This window comes from Acipenser ruthenus, chromosome 13 (assembly GCF_902713425.1).
Source record: "Acipenser ruthenus chromosome 13, fAciRut3.2 maternal haplotype, whole genome shotgun sequence".
Lineage (NCBI taxonomy): Eukaryota > Metazoa > Chordata > Actinopteri > Acipenseriformes > Acipenseridae > Acipenser > Acipenser ruthenus.
Genome location: NC_081201.1, coordinates 36,427,102 through 36,448,924, shown reverse-complemented (window position 1 = coordinate 36,448,924; position 21,823 = coordinate 36,427,102). Strand labels below are relative to the sequence as shown.

The 21,823-nt window shown below is 37.2% G+C and overlaps 2 protein-coding genes across 3 annotated transcripts; one reads left to right on the top strand and one right to left on the bottom strand.

Annotated features, from left to right (window-relative positions):
- The first annotated feature begins 4,034 nt into the window (after window positions 1-4,034).
- On the top strand, window positions 4,035-4,738 carry LOC117417686 (alpha-1A adrenergic receptor-like). Its single transcript, XM_034926022.2, has 2 exons — window positions 4,035-4,429; window positions 4,595-4,738. Exons 1-2 carry the CDS (start codon window positions 4,129-4,131, stop codon window positions 4,624-4,626), a joined length of 333 nt encoding a protein of 110 aa, XP_034781913.2. The 5' UTR covers window positions 4,035-4,128; the 3' UTR covers window positions 4,627-4,738.
- Window positions 4,739-8,925: 4,187 nt separating this feature from the next.
- On the bottom strand, window positions 8,926-20,959 carry LOC117418083 (dnaJ homolog subfamily C member 12-like). 2 transcript variants are annotated; one of them, XM_058985249.1, is made up of 6 exons: window positions 20,748-20,959; window positions 18,397-18,475; window positions 15,955-16,094; window positions 14,386-14,605; window positions 13,169-13,300; window positions 8,926-12,029 (listed from the first exon to the last, which is right to left on the bottom strand). In XM_058985249.1, the coding sequence occupies exons 1-5, from the start codon at window positions 20,823-20,825 to the stop codon at window positions 13,215-13,217; spliced, it is 603 nt and encodes a 200-aa protein (XP_058841232.1). In that variant the 5' UTR covers window positions 20,826-20,959; the 3' UTR covers window positions 8,926-12,029; window positions 13,169-13,214. The 2 variants fall into 2 exon arrangements, with proteins under 2 accessions (XP_058841232.1, XP_033886550.3); XM_034030659.3 differs by lacking the exon at window positions 8,926-12,029 and having other exon boundaries at window positions 12,553-13,300.
- Window positions 20,960-21,823: the final 864 nt, after the last annotated feature.

Sequence of the window (21,823 nt, the reverse complement as noted above, 5' to 3'; positions counted from 1 at the left end):
TTAAAGACAGGACACCAGTACAGTGAACCCACCCACTACTATGTTGCTGTTTATATTTCCTAGAATCATCTGTAATAAGCCATTGTACCTCATTCAGGATTTACAGTAGAGTTGTGTAGCTTTGGGCATTATCATAATTTCAATGTGCAAACTCATTTACCCTCAAAGGCACCTGCTGATTGTTAAACAGCATATTATGTATTATATTACAATGTATATCAGTAATGCTCTATTAACTAGTTCAGTGTTTCCCAACCCTGTTCCTGGCGGCACACCGTGTCTGCTGGTTTTTGTTCCAACGCAGTGCTCAATTGCTTAATTGAACCCTTCATTGAACTAATAAAGTGATTAACTGGGAACTTTCCCATTATTTTCAAGATCTTCATTTGTTGATACGGTTCAATTAAGCAATTGAACGCTGCGTTGGAATGAAAACCAGCAGATACGGTGTGCTGCCAGGAACAGGGTGGAAACACTGAACTAGGCATTTGACAGTAATTACCATGTGATTTTGAATTACATATTGTATTACAGCCTCAGTGATAATTTTAATCTAACCAATTACCTAGGAAACAGAGAAAAGGAACATAATTACCCATACTAGGTATTTCCTGTAAATTATAATAATAATATAAAGGTTAATATAAACTATGAGCTCAAGATTCCTACCAAGTTCTAATTCAGTGTGTAACAACACTTCTAAGTATTTGAGCTGAACAGAGAGGACACCCTTTAATTAATAGAGCAGCTCTGGCTAGTTTTGTCAAAGGATTTCCCCAAGATGGCCAACTTTGACATGGCCTTGAAATGTTGATACTATTTTTAAAACAATAAAAGTCTATTGAGATGTTGTAGCAAGATGGACTGGTTGAAATGGCAAGAAAGACTTGGTGCTCTTCATTTGAATGGTTTGAACATACAAAGGTAAAAAGAAATGTAAAAAAAAGAAAAACAGTCACACATCACATTACATTTTATCAAATGTAGGCACATTTGAGCTTTAGCAGGGGAGTCTTAGAGATGTTCTTAAAGCAAGGAAGTAGCTTTGCCTTGTGTCTATCCCTATGTGCCTTGACAAATGAAAGTGCTTATTTTTAGCCTTTGTTTTCTTGTACTGAACTGGCAAACTGTAGAAGCAGGGAGTGCTAGACTGAAGGCAATAATTCAACTTTAGCTTAACTGTAATGATTTACTATGTATTGCATGTTGGACAACAAGTCATAATCCTTCAGTTGTTGTGTTCTGGGAAGTTAGCTATTCCTTAAAATGCACAACAGGATGGTTTCCCTTTATTAACTGGTCACACTGAGATTCAAATCTTTGAGAGATCTGATCAATAGGCCACATATTCCATCAAATACACACATAACGCCAACCTGCAAAAACAGTGCTGTCAGTGCTATTTGCTGCTTACTTGCTATACACATAATGAGATATCCCAAGGCTCACATTTATTAAATTTAATATGTCAAGATTTCATTGCTGTGGTTCTCTGACATGATGAGGTAGGATCTACATTCATTTTAATGTGATCTGACCACAATTTCTTCTCTGTGGTATTTCACTTTTTTTTTTTAATTGTGATGTACCAGTAATTATTATTTTGAAAAAATAAATTATCATTAATTTCTTAAAAACCAAAACACTAAACAAAACAAAAAAAATAACATTCATAACAAATTTTAATTCTAAGGTACCATGCTTCTCTTAAAGTAGTTTTAGCTCATTTATAGCCATAACAACATAATTCCATAAATATTCTACATCCATTAACTATAGGTCACAGTGAGTCTCGTAATCTATGACATCACAGAAACCCTGGATTAAATTATTTTCCTGTAACTCACTAAAGCCCCTCTCTCTATATATATATATATATATATATATATATATATATATATATATATATATATATATATATATATATAGCGAGAGAGAGAGAGCGAGAGCGAGAGAGAGAGAGAGCGAGAGAGAGTGAGAGCGAGAGAGAGAGCGAGAGAGAGAGAGAGAGAGAACAAAGGAGCATAAAGAAAATATTATTGTATAAAATAAATTAAAACAAGAGTACCTCGGCAGCTGCAAAACATTACAGTAGGCTACTTGCATCTTAAATGCACAAGTAAATGCAAGAAAAATGAACTCATGTGTTACAATAATCACTGCTCATTTGAAATCTTTTGTGTCTAGCTAACGTTGAACAGATGTTCGCACTCACATACATTGTAGGAGCAACACATTACAGCTCAAACTATTGTAATTTACATTACATTTCATTTTGTATAATACAAGATCATTGGAAATCTGTGGGATATGTTTTTAGAAAAAGAAACAGTGCACTGTGCCCATTTTTTGTACATATTTTTAAATATTATTTAATAATGCAATTTTTTTACTTCATGATATTCCTGTAAACGTCTAGTGATTTATTACGGTACCTTGGATACTCATCAAACAAAATATAATTCTATAATTTGGGCAGCAGATAGGGGTCTGGACTCTTGACCGGAGGGTCGTGGGTTCAATCCCAGGTGGGGGACACTGCTGCTGTATTATTATTATTTGTTTATTTATCAGACACCTTTATCCAAGGTGACTTACAGAGACTAGGGTGTGTGAACTATGCATCAACTGCAGTTACAACAACATCTCACCTGAAAGACAGAGCACAAAGAGGTTAAATGATTTGCTCAGGGTCACACAGTGAGTCAGTGAGTGAGCCAGGATTTGAACTGGGGATCTCCTGGTACAAGCCCTCTTCTTTAACCACTGGACTACACAGCCTCCTATAATTTACTATGACACTAGGTGTAGGGCTTTGGTTTGTTTGGATTTAGGTAATCATCCAATGTTTGGATGTTTTCTGTTTTTCAAACGTTCCGTCTATTACTGTGCCATCTTTTCATTTGTACCTCACCTTACCAGTACTTACAGTCAACTACAACATGCAGCAAACATATAACAAAAAAAAATTATACTTTTAAGGAAAATCTCATTGCCAATTTAAGGCATCAAAAGCTGTTGTGTGTGGGTTGATGGTCATGTGCATTCACAAAGTCTTCATCGGGTAATATATATATATATATATATATATATATATATATATATATATATATATATATATATATATATATATATATATATATATATATATATATATATATATGTCCCAGCACTGTACTGCTTTACCATTGGCATTTTGATAACCGTGACGTAAATAGAAAAGCTCCGTTCATTCTGCAGTACTCTTCAAGAGATCAAATTGCAAAGGTGTAATTTATTTAAATCGTTTTTATTCTTTTTATCTGGTTTCACCAGTTTGCGACTAAACTACTGGTACTTCATTTATTTTTTTTATTTTTTTTTAGGTATTATGGCTTTATAAGACAAAACAAAATCTCGAAATTAAATTTAACAAGTTACAGAGTTGTGGAGTGCGTTAACTTTATTAACATCAAGCAGTACAACATAGAACGAATTATTTAAAAAACAGAAGACTCAAAAACAAACAGCTCCAATAAATAACCATTTATTCTGTCTCTTTTGCATCTTCACAGGTTACGGTAGTAAATGTCATTTTAGACAGTTATTTAAAAAAAGATGTCTTCTTTCTGTAATAACGAAACAATTACAGCGGGTAACTTGGACATTTCAGAGAATTTAACTAATGAAAACCCTAGGGCAGCTACCACAAGCGGGCTGTTATCTTAAGTTTAACTCTGGGAGGGTTGATTCTCTTCGCTGTAATAGGAAACATTTTGGTCATACTCTCAGTCGCTTGTCACAGGCACCTCCGGATTGTCACGAACTATTTTATCATTAACTTAGCCGTAGCTGACCTGCTGCTTAGTACCACTGTGCTGCCTTTCTCCGCGACACTGGAGGTGCTGGGTTACTGGGTTTTTGGGCGCGTGTTTTGCAATATCTGGGCAGCTGTGGATGTCCTGTGCTGCACTGCCTCGATTCTGAGCCTCTGTGTTATTTCGATCGACAGGTACATTGGTGTGAGTTACCCTCTGCGTTACCCTACGATGATGAACAAAAAGCGAGGACTCATCACTTTGGCTGCGGTCTGGGTGCTCGCAATGGTTATCTCCATCGGCCCTCTGTTAGGTTGGAAGGATTTTAGCGATGTGTTTCCGAGTCTACCTGGCAGCCAGGAGAGAGACCAAGAGTCTGTATTCTGGGATTAAGAGAGAACGACTGAGCTCCACAGAGGAAGAAGTCACTCTGAGGATCCACAGGAAGATCTCAACAGGGGAGAGCTCCTTAAGCAAACACGTGCAGCCTTCTAAGAGCAATAGTCTGATAAGCTCGTTTTCTTTTAGGATTCACAAGTTCTCCAAGGAAAAGAAAGCAGCAAAAACACTGGGAATAGTTGTGGGAGTCTTCGTTCTCTGCTGGCTGCCTTTTTTTGTTGCACTCCCCTTAGGTAAGTACATTATTTGTTTTAAAAAAGGGATAAATAGAATTAATTAAAATATACATGAAACGTTCACGTTTGTTCTCTGCATTTAATTAAACAATGCTTCCTTTGATACCAATGTGTTTTTTGTTGTTGTTGGGTTTTTTGGGGTTTTTTTTTTTGTATCCCTAGGTTCATTTTTCCCCCAAGTACAAACCTCCTGAAGATTTATTTCAAAAGAGCCTTCACGTGCATTCTTAAGGGCCAGTTCAGGAGAAGAACCCCATTTCATGCTCAGCATCATTTCACCTCCCGAACCAGCATGGAGATGACAGTAAGCACTCTGGAATGTGAACCTGTTAAAGACAATTTCAGATTTAGCACCATGTCTGAGAATCGTGAGTCTCTGCCCTACCCGTCAGATGGCACTGAATGGAAATGTATGTCTTCACTGCAAGAGCTGCAGTCATACATAGGGTAATATGAAATGCTGGTCACATCTTTACATAACAGATTACTCAATGTCATTCTCATTGGGACCAAGATAAATCTGTTTAGAAGAATCGTCATTTTTGCTCACAGTCAGTCAAAAAATAGAACTAAAGCAAATGCTGGTACAGCTTTAGAATAATATAGATAGCTGTTAAAAAAAAAACTGACAAGTGAATGTGATCTATTCTATTAGTAAAGCACTCTGAGATCTTGTTTATATACTAGACCACATTCATGACCAGCTCAAATAGATTTCCTTAAGTTTTTGGAATATTTAAAATAGAATTGTAATCCTCAGACTTTGGTATTTTTTGGTTAAATGTGACTCAGAAACTGCTCCTGCTTTCTCCCATTTGTGCTATGTGTTATCTATCTTGTATGTGTTGTAAAAGTATTTGATTATCTGCTCAAAATGGCTATATCTGTATCCTATATTTTCAAACTACATATATTTATAAACACTACAAAAGATAATTGTGCATTACTGTGCTCATTCGTCAAATAAATGTGCATTAGCTGTCATTGAAAGTATTACAAATTGATGTACATAAATGTAATAAATGTTTTTAATTATTTTGAGAGTTTGTATTTATTAACAGTGTAATGCAATGCTGTCTTGCCTATTCAACACTACCAAGACTGCAATATTTTACAAGAACTGCTTAAGGACTGCTAAAATATATTATTTAGTTATCAGAACAGATCCACATCTAAACTATTGGCATGTCCTGTCCTCTAGGCTATCAAAGAGTCATTACCTGTGTTGAGGAGTGTATCATGAACTCTTGCGTATGATTTAGAATGAAACTCTATACACATCGCTGCAGGATTTGTTTGGGTTTATATTTCAGTTTACATACTCACTGGCATATAATTCTTCTTTATATTGTGATTGGGGTAGATGTTCCAATATTATGAACTGCTTTTGACCCTATATTATACCCTTGACCTTAAGGAAACTAGCTTTTGAGCAAAAATCATGGCATACAAAACTAAAAACTCAACTGCATATATGGCATGACACTCAACTCTAGGGTCTAGCTGTACTGGGCCTGCAGGTCCAGACTTCAAAATCATCTCAGCTGTTTTTGTCAAACATTACTAAACAACGCTACACTACACAGAATACATACTGGGCCTCGGTGATCGATCAGACTTTCCTCCGCTATGTAAGTATATATTTTCAAAATCCCTTGGGAGTCGTGTCCCTTGAGATATTACAAGAGAAAAGCAAGGCATTATTAAAAGGTTTCTTCACATTACATTCATGCAACCTTAACTTGCATAGAGTATAGCAGCAAAGCTCTTTTGAATCATGCATGAGGGGGTTGTTGCCACAACTTAAGTGATTGATGTAACATTGGTTGTCTAGTTCGACTGAATGTTGTATTATTTAGAAATAGAAATGATGGACTATACTTACATTAATCCTATCCTTTCACTGCCTGATGCAACTGTTAGTGTTCACAATAACACTGCCCTAGCAGGCCACACTTACTATAGTTCAGTCACCATCCTCTACGAGACAACTGTTACAGGCTTGAGGGTCCCACGCAAAAGAAAAATCTGTGGTTCACCAAAATAGGTTTCTGCTAGTCATCAAAGATGCAATGGAACCATTCCCAGAATCAGGGTTCTGAATCCCAGTCAACACAGATCAACAGAGTCTACAGAAAAAGGAAAAAAAAAAAAAAAACGTTTGTCAAAGCTTTGCTAACAACAACTGATTTTTCATACACAGCTGAGGATTGCAGTGCTTCTTCTTTGGCATTAATCTTCAGATAACATGTTGGTTTTTGAAGCTTATCTGTATTCCTCTAACACTGAGGTGCAAGGTGTGTGGGAAGGGATTGCTTTTTTTTTTGTATCGGTATATGTGATTTCCAGTGGACCTTGATTATTTTAATGCTTTAAAAGAAACACATGTAAAATAGCATGGATAGTACATTTGTAGCATTGATCTGGTATAATGGGACTTTGTGAATGACATTTTCCTTAAAAGCAATCATTGGCTTTAATGAGGCTGCATGTGGGGAAGATACGAAGAGGTGTATTCTTATTGTTCCTGTTTCAACTGTATCCAAAATACAATACAATACCTTTTTTTTAAAAAAAAAACCTCCTTGTTTGCCAGCTATGTGAGTGTGAAGAGAGAACACTTAAAGTCAGCTGGATACTAGGATTCAATTTCTTCCTCTGTGGGAAAGGATGTGTACCACGAAGATCATCACTCAGACACAATACAAAGTGCAAATAGATACTGTACCTATCTGCACTGACCAGAGTCACAGCTAGGAATTCTTCAAACACCAGACATGCCACAGGCATGCTTTGAGGAGAGCAGGTAACCTTGCATCCTGAGTTCTGTAGTGTAAACAGTAAAAATGATTGATTCCTGGTGAGTTTTTTTTTAAAAATATTTAGTAGTCGCCAATTAGTTTATTTTTTTTGTTATTTTCTCCCCAATTTAGTAGTGTCAAATTATTTTTGTTTTGTTTAGCTCAGCTCACTGCTACCATCCCTGCGCTGACTTGGGAGGGGCGAAGATAAACACACGCTGTCCTCTGAAGCGTGTGCCGTCAGCCACCCGCTTCTTTTACACATTACAGACTCACCATACAGCCACGAGCGTTCTCCAAGTGTGGTGCACTTTTGCTTGGGGATAACAAGCAGGCCAGAGTTGGAGGACCTCAGCTTGCAGGCAGGGACATAGCGGGTCAGGTGGCAAAGCAATTCATTAGTAATTCTAGTCAAAGCTGCGATTCATTTCAAAAAATTCTACATAATGGAAAATTATTAATATGGAACTATTAAGCTTAGCTAATGATGAAAAGCTGTTGTATAAGCACTGGCCTAGATTGTGTTGGGGAGTAGTTTACTGCAAAATTATATGGAACCTAATGCAATGGTGCCCTCTAGTGAATAAACTTTACCAAGCCACACAATTCTGTGTCGTTCTCAATCATTTTTTATTTTTATAAACCTTTTCCATGTTTGTCACTGATCTGTACTTGCCACCAGGTTCATGGATTTAAATACAATTGAAGAGATTGAATTAATAATATATTTTGGCCCATGGTTTCTCCAGTGGGAGCTCTTAATTAAAGTGAGACTTAGTCTGAGGTCTATCAAGGCTGACTGACTGGAACCATGAACCTCAAGGCAGGGAGATATAAGGGCCCGGGTGCAGCGTTGAAAGAACTTCAATACCGAGCAGCTACCCAATGATTGTGTCTTACTACATTCATTAGGATTATATTCCAAAATGTGAAACGCTAAATATATATATATATATATATATATATATATATATATATATATATATATATATATATATATATTAAATCTAATTTGACTCTAATCTAAGATGTTAATATGCTCTTCTCTGACAATGAATAATGATGTAATTAACTATCGCACAATTTTTGTATCACTTGTTAAGAACTGAATTGGTAATGTCCCTTGTCTGCAGGGAATCACGTGAGAAACCTTAACCAGTTATAGGTACTACAGTGGCTCACCTTGTAAAGGCATTGCTCCATGGATGGTGGAAGTGCATAATTCGGCCAGTAGCTAGCTGGCTCAAATCCTTGTGGTTTTGATCTTGGCTGGGGACCAACAGGGGGTGCTGCTTTGGCCTTTGCGCTCTTCCTGGCTTGGGAGGAAAACTGTGGGTTCAATTGACTGTGCCACAGATACCCCTGCAGAGCAGGTGCTGAAGAGGCCAGGCTGACAGCAGTCAGGCTGAACTCCCTCCTGCAGGGTTTAGAAACATCTGCTGTTTAGGTTCGCTGGCTAAAAAGAGGTGATTGGTAATACAGAGGAAACCAAGGCTGGATGTTGATCTTCTGTCCTTCTGAGTTTATAAATTGGGAGCAGTGATTAGGTGACAAATTAGGCATTTCACACTGGGTAGAAGCCTAGGCAAAATCCATGACTGGACAGTTTAAGCTCTTGTACACAAAACTCCTCCTCATCTCAAACTGCCACTAAGCCAATTAGGCTGTCACCTGCTTCTACTTGCAGATATATTAGGTTATATATATTTTATTTATTTTTTTCAGAAAGGTATTTTTCATTTACAATTGCATTTTAGAGACAAAAAACAAAACAAAGGGTAATGGAAAACAAAAGATGAATGACAATAAATTATATTGTTTAGGATGTTTGTAACAGAACCATCTGTCAATTCTTCACTTGTGAACACTATTCATTTCAGTTCATTATACAGCAGATCAATGCGATTGTACAGAATGATGGCTAACACCAGATTACCTTGAGGATAGGAGGGAAGCTGTGCCTGAATGCTAATAACACGGTCAAAGAAAGATTGGGCATTTCCCTGGAAATGTGGAAAACATGAGTCACTAAAATAAACGTCAGCCAGCAGGTGGGCTGCAAACAAATGCTTCCATACATCAATACAATGTAATAATTACAGTGCAAAGAACATATTCTCTCAGTGTATATTTGTAAAAATGATGTAGTGTTAATGACAGAAGTGCCATTTGAGTGTGAATTGACATTAACATTGTAGACCAAAGTGTATGTATGTGTATGCAACAGAAATTCTAATAAAATCTACCCAGCTGGATTACTAGCAGCGAATTGGAAGAAACATGCTCTTTAATCATCAAGGTTTAAGATTTGAATGGCTGATAATATTACAGTATTTTTCTTTTTTGTTAGTAGTAAATCACTCATCATTGTCTATTGAATTCCTGTATTCTGATGTCTCACTCTTCCTAAACATCAGTGACACCCAGTGGCCATGAAAAATAGCACATTTCTATAAGGAGTACTTGTATTGTACACCGGGCAACAAAAGAAACCTATCACTATTACAACACATTTATTTTGGAAAAAAATAAGGTATATAAATGATGGACGTTGATGAAATGTTTTTGGTTTCTTTTTAATCACTCGATCATTCATCCTTGACCATGACACGCTTGAGTGACTATGACTGAAACATATGCACTTGCTCACCTAATTAGTGAGACAGTTGATTGGACACTGGATATGGAGTGAGTTCAGCTGTTGAATTGCAAGCTTGAATAAAAGCAATAAAGAAAATCACAAAAAAAGCAGCGCCTTCATGCAATCGGCATATTGAAGGCTGGACTAGGGCAGCGTACTGTGGCTCGCCGTCTTGGGTGCTCACAGCCAGCAATTTCAAACCTGGTGAGACAGTATAACCAGACACACTCTTGTCAATCACAGGCCACGAACTGGGAGACCAAGAGTCACAACACCTGCCCAAGATCGACAGATCATTTTGCAGCACCTTCGTGATGTCAATTGTTAATCAGCACAATAAAAAAGTCACCGCACATGCTCTAAAACTGTCATTTTTCGATCACATCTAGTGAATTTTATCCAAAGGGGGGGGGGTTACACTGCAGTGCTTTGTTTAACAGTGGTCTCAATAAGAACTAGAAATCTGCAGCATAAATGGGTGTAGGTCCCCAATTTCGAGCATAATTAAAGTTAATACAGCATGCCAGCACCCCATACAAACTGCAAACAGCTTATTTTGACAAAGAGAATGTGAACCAAAAGAAACTCTACAGATCAGCTGGAAAGATAAAGAAAGATTAATAAAACAGTGAGGGTATACAGTAGAGCCTGGCACATCCTTTTGGATCAAAGATATGAAAAGCAATAATACTGCACTGCTGTGTACAGCAATAAATATAGCATTCTGAAATCCATGCTCTGGATCATAGTGACGTCACTGTTATCATTGGCAACATCAGCTTTGTATTGATAGGCCAGCCTTTAGCTTCAGGAAATGAAAGGCTCTGTGTGATGATGAGTAATCTTCACCTGCTTCCATCGCTAGGACTCATTTCAGTAGGCTTTCTTTGCACGTCAATACATCAAAGCCTTTTTTTTTAATCATCAGATAATAAAAAGGGAATCTATTTGTAATAAAAAAGCAACACAATTGCATTTCCCAATAGCCATGCCTCTTAAATAGTCTAGACAGCCTCATTTCAACCTGTAAAATGGAAACCCATCCATTATCTCTAACTGCCACTCTCTATAATCGAATAGAGAGTGGCGGTGTGCCGGAGTCTAACCCGGCAGACACAGGGCGTAAGGCAGGATTACATCCTGGCTGGGACGCCAGTCCATCGCAGGGCAACTAAGAGCTACCAATCCACCTAGCCAGCATGTCTTTGGACTGTTGGAGGAAACCAGAGTACCCGGAGAAAACCCACGCGAACGCAGGGAGATAATGCAAACTCCACACAAACAGACCCGAGGCTGGAATCGAACCCAGGACGCTGGAGCTGTGAGGCAGCAGCGCTAACCACCGCACCACCATGTTGCCCTTAAAATGGAAATGCCATGTAGAATTCTTCTCTCCTACCTCTAAAGAGCGATGTTTAAGGAAAATACATCCCTGTGACGTACGATCTCACAAACAACAGTTTATGCATGAAATTTAGAAGGCGAGCAGCGTAAAAAGAGAGAAAAGTGTAAGAACAAAAGATCATGCTGAAAAAGCATTTGAGAAAGTTCCAATTGTCTTTTTTTATTATTAAAACGGTTTGATAATGAGTCTATGCATTTTGCATGAAGGTTCTAATTTGCTTAAAGGATTACAGAACACCCTGAAGTCTTCACAACAAACACATTGCCTTTGTTGTATATTCTGTCTGTATTGCAGCAATACGTGGCTACAAACAGAGGATGCCCCGATGGTCAGAAGGAAATCTCAAGGTCTCTCCACAAGCACTGCTAAAAGTCATTTGTCGTAAGTGAACAGTTTCATTCCCCAGTCATTTCGGCTGTATAGAGTCATGAAGAAGTTAGAGAACAATACAACAGATATAGCAAAGACCTTTGAATGAACAGAAGCCTAATGAGTGGAAGTGGAATGCAAAAAACAAAAGAAAACACATGTATGGTTTGCTTTAAAACAGTAACTGGACAGTCTGTCTTCTGCAACCCAGTCTTGCACTCCTTTCTTCAAACTCTCGCATGTAGAAAACAGAGAGACAAAAAAACAGAAAACACACACAGTATCCTCACAGGAAACGAAGCAAATAAGAAATTCTGTCAATGGCCCCCTTTGTGACCTCTGCTTATTGAAACCGGACTCTGTCATCCTGCGATCTGGAATCTGAATGAAAGTAAATAGCAGTGAAATTCCACTTTTAAAATAGAAAACAATCACTTTGGCAATCTTGTGCACAAAATGATTACTAGAATGCAAGGCTCACTGTAGAAAACACCATCTGAAGTTATAGTATGAACATTAAACAACAACAACAAGTAGGCAATATTAGAACAAACACATCATATAAAATACTTAAAATCAGGTTATGAACAAAATCATTTCTGTTTTGTTTTACTAAGAACACAGTTTTTTTTAGCCGATAATTGATCGAGTGTAGGATTTCAAATGCAGACAGGCACACGTTCCCTGTACGACAACGTTGTGAAATCATTCTATTAATGCAGGAACTTCAATTGCAGCTTGGTTCACTTTAGTTTTCTTTTCTCAGACAGAACTTTGCTAAATCCATTCTGCTTGAAAATATTTACAGCTAAATCCAAGAGTCCTGAATCAATAGGTTGTTGGAATTTGTCAACCTTATTAAATGTAAGCAAGCATGCAATAAATAAATAAATAAATTGAAACATCTGCTTAAAATATCTATATTAAATCACAAGTCAACATCAGAAACATCACAAATAAAGAAATAGCAGGAAGTATAGGAGAAAGGAAAAAGACACATACAATGTGTTGCAGCAAAGGCCATGTTATAGTATCTAGCTATCCAGAGCTATTAACATCACAAAGCATAAAGAGGGCTAAATAGTGCATTGTTTGCTTTTCAGATTGTGTTACTTTTAAAAGAAAATATATTCTGGAATTGATAGTATGTAATCATAGACATCAATATATCTTTAGGACAGGATCCTGTGCTCTATTATACTCTCATTTTATTAAAATATATATTTTAAATTACATATATTAGTTTTTTTTTAATGAAATGCCAAGTACAGTACAATATCTACAGTACCAAATTGCCTGTCTAGAAAAAAAGTATTTGAATAAATGTTCTAGTATGAACTGGCTAGAACTAATTTGAATAAATGTTCTAGTTTGAACTGGCTAGAACATATTTGCTATTATGCATGATCTAGCCATCCTTTTCTTTTCACACACTAACACTGCTTATAAACACATGGATTAAAGTCCACTTGACTGTGAAACAGCACTTACAAAAGAAAAATACAAGAATAGTGTAACACCTTTTCAACAGATACTGAACAACATGCTGGAAAGCAGGGGCTGGTTTTAGATTTCGTAGTTTCTGAATTTCCTCAGAAGTTCAGACGGTGTGTCAGCTGACCAACGGAAACGCAAGTGCCAGTAGTTCTCATCTGAAAAACAGCATTAATTGAAAACGTTACATATCTTATATTGCAGATAAAAATTTTTTAATTTTTTTTTAAAAAAAATCACACACATACTCTATCATTCAGGATGAACATATTAGAAAAAGGAATAGACCCTTTTAAAAGTTATTGTTGAAGATTTTAAATTAAAAGTTGATTTTAGGCTATAGCTATTGGGGAAAGTACAACAAACTGAGGGAAACACTGGTTATTACTTCATTTAGATTATGCATTTTCAAATGTGTATTTTATTCCCTGTATGTACGTCCTTTTGGTATAAGGAAATATTCACGGCCTTTCTTCCCTTTAGTTGTGTTCATTAAAACAGTATTCAAAAACCACTTGTTCTTCATACAAGGGTCCAGTAACAGCAACCTGCATCTGGACTGAAATTGCATCTGACATAAATCAACATGTAGGATACGTTTGTGTGCAGTCTTCCTTTCATTCCCTCAGGCAAGTTAGAAAACTGCAGATAAGGCAGATGTTCTGTGCGTTTTAAACGCTATACGACCCGACAGTAAGTTAGGTACTTAGCCATGTCCTTTTCATGGAGAGACAATCTGGTTACAGGCAGAGGTTCTTTGTAAATATATTTTCCATCTGTGCATCACGAAGGAGAAAGGACTTGCCCTGGGTTACAAACCACATCAATTGCTGAAGAGGAAATCAAACTGACGGAGCTTCAGTCCTCTGCTCTAATGCCATAAAATACCTGTCAGAATGTGTAGTCATTTAAACAACCAATATCAATTGAAGCTTTTGCCTACAACAAAAACAAACCATCCCCTGTGCTACAGTGCAGTTCGCTAACCCACTGTACCTCCCAACACCCGAAAACAATCTACAGCACTTGATGAGAATAATGTCATCTGGCTATTTTGCAATGCTGCTGTGGAATACAGTCTTAAGAAATGTGGTGCTTCCATTTCAAAGTGTACTACTGCCTTTATATCCTGTATGTAGAGTATAAACATTGACCCTGTACATTTGAACTTTGCATGCATTTAAAAAACCCTGACTTTGTCTTCATTGACAAAACATTTATACCCAGGTGATGTGCTACTCACTGGGAGAAGGTGGAGTTTTTGGAGATTGTGGTTCTTCATCCTCCGGTGTCTTCTCAGTGGTCTTGCCCCCAGACAGCCCCACCTGCTCCATTTTGCTGGTCAAGCCGCTGCAGTCCTGCTCTCCATGCCGGTCAGGTGGCTTCCCAGGGCTCAGGCTGTCTTTGATTCCTGGAGCCTCCAGCATGGGCTCATTCTTACTCCTCACTGCCCAGTGCATAGACTAAAGAAAGAAATCATTCAATTATGAAAACATTGCTGGGCAAATCCACCCAGAGTTGACCACATCTAATACAATACTGTTATAGTTTTACTTCTAGGATTGTTTAAATTGTTGATGAATTTGTCAGAGTAAGTAAGCAGAGTTACTATCCTCCTTTTCTGATGTTTGCTATGTAGTTGTCAGTGTTTTTTTTTTTGTTTTTTTTTAAATATAAAAAATGTTTGTGTAATGTGTTTTTTGAAGAGTTCATGAGCTGCTCTTCTTTTCTAGTTGCCTGTCTTAGACATAAGCTAAAATCAGCCGGTGTTTTTAAAAATGGTAAGGAACAGCACTGTTTTGTGAGCAGTGTATTGCCAGGGAAACACAAGGGAACTCACTAGATGGTGCTGGCTCTGCTTTCTATAAAGACACCTTGGGCGTTGTATATCTATGGCAGGCAACTGAAACCACAGAGCAGCTCCTGAGCACAGTAATTGAGTAATTGCAACAAAAACCACTTTAAATTATTGTAAACCCCATGAAAAGGTATCAGGACAGTGCAGGACTAAGACAAGTCCATTTGAAGAGACTTGGTCTTTAAGAAACACGCACTGTAGTTTACAAAATCTAGAAAACTCAAGAGCCTTGTTTATTACAAATTCTTCTTTTAAAACACATCACTTGAATGCAATCCCCTGCCTCGCGCACATGCTTTTCTACATTCAATAGAGAAAACAAACATTCAAGTGGACTACTTCATGGATTGCACTGTTCTTGCATCAATAGTTATACACCTTCCAATAAACGTTTACATGATAATACCAGATGACTCATTTAATTTAAGAGATGCAAGATGACATCACTGCGCTTTAAATGCAAGAGCCCTCAATTAAGAGAACAAAAAACAACCTGTGTGTTAAAGACACTAGCGTAAAGGAGAGTGTGGTCAGGCAGCAGTGTGGAGTAGTTGTTAGGGCTCTGGACTCTTGACCGGAGGGTCGTGGGTTCAGTCCCAGGTGGGGGATACTGCTGCTGTACCCTTGAGCAAGGTACTTTACCTAGATTGCTCCAGTGAAAACCCAGCTGTATAAATTGGTAATTGTATGTAAAAATAATGTGATATCTTGTAACAATTGTAAGTTGCCCTGGATAAAGGCGTCTGCTAAGAAATAAATAATAATAATAAAATAGGCAAATCAAAGGGAAAGGAATAACACACACTTGAGAGACATACCCTGTTAATAAATTCTGACCCATATAAGATTCTATTTACAAATACAGCATTTTAATCTTAAGAGAATGCAAATCTGTGGCTCCTACATTCCTCAGTAAAGACTGCATCCTGTAGAGAGCTGAACCCAGACACTCACTGCCTTGACTGCGTCACTCAGAGCCTCCCAGTCACGGAAGGGGATGGAGATTCTGTTTCGTCTCCAGTAGTCATAGCGGGCACGACTGTCTTCATTCTTCAGGATCTCTTTTGCCTGCTGCAGCTTTTGAAACTCTTCCACTAAAACCAAATGACAAAAGTGACAATGTGGGATACCATTTGTTATGTAACAATCAAGACTCCGATACTGTCAAAATAAAGTTTTATCACAATTGGCTAAGCCGTTTCATGGATACAATAACAAACATCCAAAAGACTTTCATCATAAAGAAAGCGGGATTACGATGAGGTTTTGACTTTTACAGAATAAAAAAAAATATGTTATTGATATCTGTATAATGTATAATGTGATATCTTGTAACAATTGTAAGTCGCCCTGGATAAGGGCGTCTGCTAAGAAATAAATAATAATAATTGAAAGGAAAGCTGCCATTTATCATTTTAAAAGATATGGGTAAAACATAAATAGCCTCATGAATACAAACGTGGATGGCTTTAGTTTGTTTTTAGGGAAATCCACTAATCTGGAATTTCAACGAACAATGTAATCTTGAAAGCAAGTTGTCAAAGCAGAAGGAAACAATGATGAAATCATTCCAACATTAACTATTTGAATTACCATCCCTTCTGTGTCTGCAGGACGTCAATGAAGATGAATCAAGAAGGCAGACCTTCCATTGGTCCACTTAGAGGTTCCGAGATAATCTAAATAAAATCTTAAAGCAGCACCTGGTCGAGCCTGGTGACCTCTGAAGGAGTGACAGCTTCAGACCCAATACTGTAAAGGACATTTTCTGTAGCAAGAATTTCCTGAAGCCTCAGCTCCTAGTCTTTTCAGCCTCTCAGTATGTGTATTAAAATGTACTAGCCTTGCAATTATTTTCAGTTTTACACTCAAGTATAATTGATTGGTGTTGCTTTACAACATGCCTCCATACCGTCAGCCTCTGTGCACTCTGCACCTATCAAAAAGCAGAAACCCTACTTCTCACTGTGTCAGTCTGGGAACCAAGTTGCCAAGCCCCTGCTACTAGAAGATGACAAATTACTTTTGAGCTCAGCTATGGAAAAAAAAAATAAATAAAAATAAAACGGAAATTAAAAAAAGGAAATTGCTTTTCTCTCTTAAAAAACACAGACTTGCACGGTGTATGTGAAAATTGTGTTTCAAACTATGGGACATATAAACCTGGTAAAGATGTTGGATAAAAATGCTTAATTAGGATTGTTTAAATTGGATTATCAGCATCCCTGAATAATATTATAATCCAGATTTAATAGGTATAACTGGGTGGTGTATGCCAGTTTAAAAGATGGCTTTGAACCAAATATACCAAACACATAGGTAAACAACACAAATAATTAGGGTTTAAGAATAAATTGTATTCCTTTTACATAAAGAATGCCCAAACTGCCCATCGCTTCAGTATTAATCAGAATATCTGATAATTTCACCCTTTTTTAATTTCAAATGACGAGCACCTCAAACAGAGCATTCCTTTGTTATAAGGTTACAGCGTGAATTAATTTCCTAAAGTGTCAGTAGGTGGTTATATTGGATGCTTTTGGTGTATTGAGTTATATATGCACACATAACGGAAGACTATTTATACTCCCTGAGATTGTAAAATCTAATTAAATTGAAATGCATGTGTATTGGTAACAATGTTGTGTGCAATAAAATATATGCCCCTTGACACTTTTCATTCACCCTTTGATAGGGTTACAAGGATGAGAACATTGCGAGCATACCGGACGTTGCATGGTCTTTTGCTGTTTTGACAGTATTTTATTTATGTTAATTTGCCCATTTTTATTAAATGCCTTACTTAGACAGTTCTCAATGAAAATATCAGCACATTTCAAAAGTATTCATGTTTCTATTGGTGGACTCATTTTTGAAAAATGAGGCAGTCAAGACAGCAATTTACACAATTTGATCACCTGCCCAGGGACACCATCCCAGCCCTCTGATTGCTTACATAGTATGGGATGATCCACAAGTCACCCATCTGGTTCCTCTAGATGAACTTGAAATCATCTTACAGACGGCAATTTATCTGAGATAAACGTTGTGATCTGCAGTAACACGTCCCACGCTATAGAACTCCAGTGTCAAGACAGAGACGACTCACACACCTCTACAAACTGGGCTCCCCAGAAAGAGCCAATGACAGGTGTGCAATTATAGTTTCTGACAGGGATGGTGCAACTTCATCCAAAAGCTCACAATGTAAGCTTGATAATAATTACTGTCAGGCATTACTGTAGAATCTGTGAAGGGGTGTGCAGCTTTTGTAGAACTTATTTTATGTATGCATACATATCATATGCCATATATCTGTATGCAATGGAAAATAAGACTGCAACTGGGAACAGATCATATTTGCTTTTCTGTAAAAATTTCCAGTAAAATCATTACCTGCTTTTGGGTTATCAGGATTTTTGTCAGGGTGGCAGTCAAGAGCTCTGGCTTTGAACTCTGTGAGGATCTGTTCAGACTTTAAAAAGAAGAAAAAATACAAGTTCAGGTTTCACTGGACCTTTGATAAACGGCACGATGTTGGTTTAGATAACGGTCTTGGCTACTGACATGACAGTGCAGTTTTATTAAAAGAGAAAGTATAAATGTTTACAGTTTATTTTATTACTCTTCTGGTAGTCCTTTTTATATGTGTCCCATGACTCATAATGGAGTTCCAAATCACTATTCCATAGGGGGGATTGATTATTAACAGCAATGGGTGTGACCAGAGACACACTTTGCTGGAAATTGCCAATATTGTGACAGAATAATTTCCAGTTGATATTTTGTAATTTAGAGAAGCAGCAGTTTCAGCTGAACTACGTTAGAGCACTAAACTCCAAATAAATATAAATGTATTGTTGTTTTTCAGTCCAGTGTTTGTTTGACCTACTCTTCCTGTTACATGCAAAGCACCAGATACCTGCCAGCTGCTGCACACCTCACTTACTGATGAGACATAGCAGATTATTTGCCATAAAAAACATTCTTCATTAAAGCATAAGACAACCTCTTACAAACTTAGCTCACTCAAATGAAATCACTTGGCAAAGAGGTCAGATGGAGTAACAAATACTCTGATCAGCCTTTTACTTTTTTTTTTTTTATTGACAGCCCTGCCAAGATACACAATTCAGGTTGTTTGATCAGATAAACAGTCAAATGAATAGCTGAATACTAAACTAACAGAATTCATTGAAAAATGAGGAAAGAATGGAGAAATGTCAACCCATGAGTCATTCCTTATATCTACAAACATCTATTTATTCAGTAGATGACATTTTTCCATTGCACATGTTTTCCAAAAAACACAATCACCAGTTGATGCAAATTCTTAACATTTGCCATATTAAAAAACACAGGCCACTTCACAAAAAAAACAAATCTGTCTGGCATGCATTTTTCTTTATGAATACAGATCTTTTTCAGGTCAACAGTGCTAAGGACCCTCTGAGAAGAGAGTTGAAAATGTGAGGTTTGAGTGGATCAGGCGTGCAGTATTGCAGAACTGTAAATGCAGCATTATTGTAGGTTTTGGGTTCAGCAGCACAATGCACAGAAATCAAATCCATTCAGAAGCATTTGCAAACATCATGAAAATGTAAGGGGAAACTACTGAAATGGCATGTGTAGCTCAGTGTTCTTTAATGATAACAGCATAACAAATCACCAGTTTTACACAGTATCAAAATACACCCTTAAGGTCACATCACAACATCACTCTGTCACAGTCTGCCTAGATATGTAGAAATGCAGTTTTTACAGCAGCAGCGCTAACCACTACGCCACTGTGCCGCCCACACTGAATCAATAAAGTATTTATAAGGACAACCTATATTGTACTAATGTTTGCAACATGTTGCTTGTTCTGGATATGATTTTGAGCAGATGCCTCGAAGTGCTGCTTAAATTTTATATAATGACTGCATCAAGTGGAAATAACCATTTAATTACAATAATATACTCATTTTACTGGTTCTATTAAATCAGTGTACTTCAAAGTGAGAGTTATTTCCCTTCTGTTTCGTCCAGGGATGAAGCTTGTTAACCTTTAAGAAACAACAAACTGTAACTTACTCAAAAATGGTCTTAAAAAAAAAAAAATTAAATAAATAAATAAAAATAAATAAATAAATAAAGTACTCAACCTTAACAATCCCCCTACACCAATACATGTAAAACAGTACTGCTCAGGTTCTCGATTCAGATTGAACCACGCTACTGCATACGAGAATTGTAATGCTGTGTTCAGGTTTTGTTTAATACAAGACTTTTTTTTTTTTTTTTTTTAAGTAGCTCTGCTATCCCATAAATAATCTGATTTAATTAATGGACCGATACAAAAAAGAAATGTGTACCTACACAGCAGCGCAAGTTTGTTTCCCATTTGTTAACTGTATTTTGACTGTACGAATACTAAGACTGTACGAATATTTGAATTGCAATGGTTCAATGTGAAAGCGTACTGCAAATATTAAAGCTATATCTATCTATCTCTCTCTCTCTCTCTCTCTCTCTCTCTCTCTCTCTCTCTCTCTCTCTCTATATATATATATATATATATATATATAAAACATGCTAGTAAATAAGTAAAAACAGTACATTGAAGTAATGTGCTACAATTCAACAAATGTACTATTGAATTTCAAGCCCAAGGCAGACAACTACTGTACTAGTATTAGCCACCTGACAACGTCAGAGAAATAAAATAAATTTAACAATATTCGTGAAGATTATCTTAATCTTACCGATGACAGTTCATCGCATCCCAGCAAAGCATAATAATCTTCTAGATCTTCTGGTCTGCAGTTTAAAATCGCGTCCATTTTTAAATGTTCAATTTACTGTAAAAGTAAAATTATACACGGACAGAGAGCTTTTACCGCTGGTAACAGTACTTTCCACAAGCCTTTCTTCCTTGCATACACGACTCCGGCGAGAAGTGCTTCTGCTGCACACACGCAGGTCAGCTGATATTGCCATGCTGTCAGCAAGTTCCATTGGGCACGCAATAAAGTGGGCGGAGCAATACAAGACAGTGTGCGTTTTTTACAAGGCAGCCTGGGATCTGTGGTACTGGTGTGTCGAGCAATTACCACTTTTTTATTTTATTTATTTATTTATTTTTATTGTAGCAACGTAAATAAATAAATAAAATGTTTTAAGGTAAAGTTACATCTCACACTCTGTATTTGGGAACTGATACAAGCAAATATTGAAAATCTGAACGAGCTGTTTGATATGTCTAGCTAATCTGAAATTCGCTGAATGTAGCCAACTGATGCCTACAGTTGAGTACATTTCTCTTTCGGCTGTTCTGTTTTTTTCTCGTACTGACTGTTCAGCCTAACCCAGCATTGATTACGGCGTATCGCCTTCCAGGTTTCTCTCAGATCTCAGTTTCGTCCATTTCAGAAGTTTTGAAACAGAGACTGATCGTGTGAGGCACGGGTGTGTCAAAGATGTTCACTCAACATATTTGGGTGTGTCAAGGGGCGTGGATGACCCAGTGGGCGGCGGGAGGAAGATAGGTATTGATTTATTTTCTCTTTACAACAACACATATAATACGGTTATGTATCAACATATTAAACTATTAACGTGTGGAGTGTTGAGATGTGTATTTTACATAGATTCGATTAGCTAACAAAATTATTCTGGTAATGAATCCTGCAATGTTGCTTTAATTTTCCTCTGACAAAAAGATTACGTGTCTAGACATACGCCGGCTCTGATTGGCTTTACCGTAGATTTCCATGAAGGAACGTAAGATGATAATGAAGGCTCATTGGTTACGGAGTTTGTTGTGGATGACGTCACCTAG

Excerpts from the sequence above, each read along its gene's own strand:
- LOC117418083 (XM_058985249.1), bottom strand. The coding sequence starts at position 20,825 with ATGGACGCGATTTTAAACTGCAGACCAGAAGATCTAGAAGATTATTAT. Across the intron at positions 16,095-18,396 it reads TCCTGATAACCCAAAAGCAG|TGGAAGAGTTTCAAAAGCTG; the intron begins GTAATGATTTTA and ends ATTTGGTTTTAG. Across the intron at positions 13,301-14,385 it reads AAAAACTCCACCTTCTCCCA|ATGAGAACTACTGGCACTTG; the intron begins GTGAGTAGCACA and ends GCTGTTTTTCAG.
- LOC117417686 (XM_034926022.2), top strand. The coding sequence starts at position 4,129 with ATGTGTTTCCGAGTCTACCTGGCAGCCAGGAGAGAGACCAAGAGTCTG. Across the intron at positions 4,430-4,594 it reads TTTTGTTGCACTCCCCTTAG|GTTCATTTTTCCCCCAAGTA; the intron begins GTAAGTACATTA and ends TTGTATCCCTAG.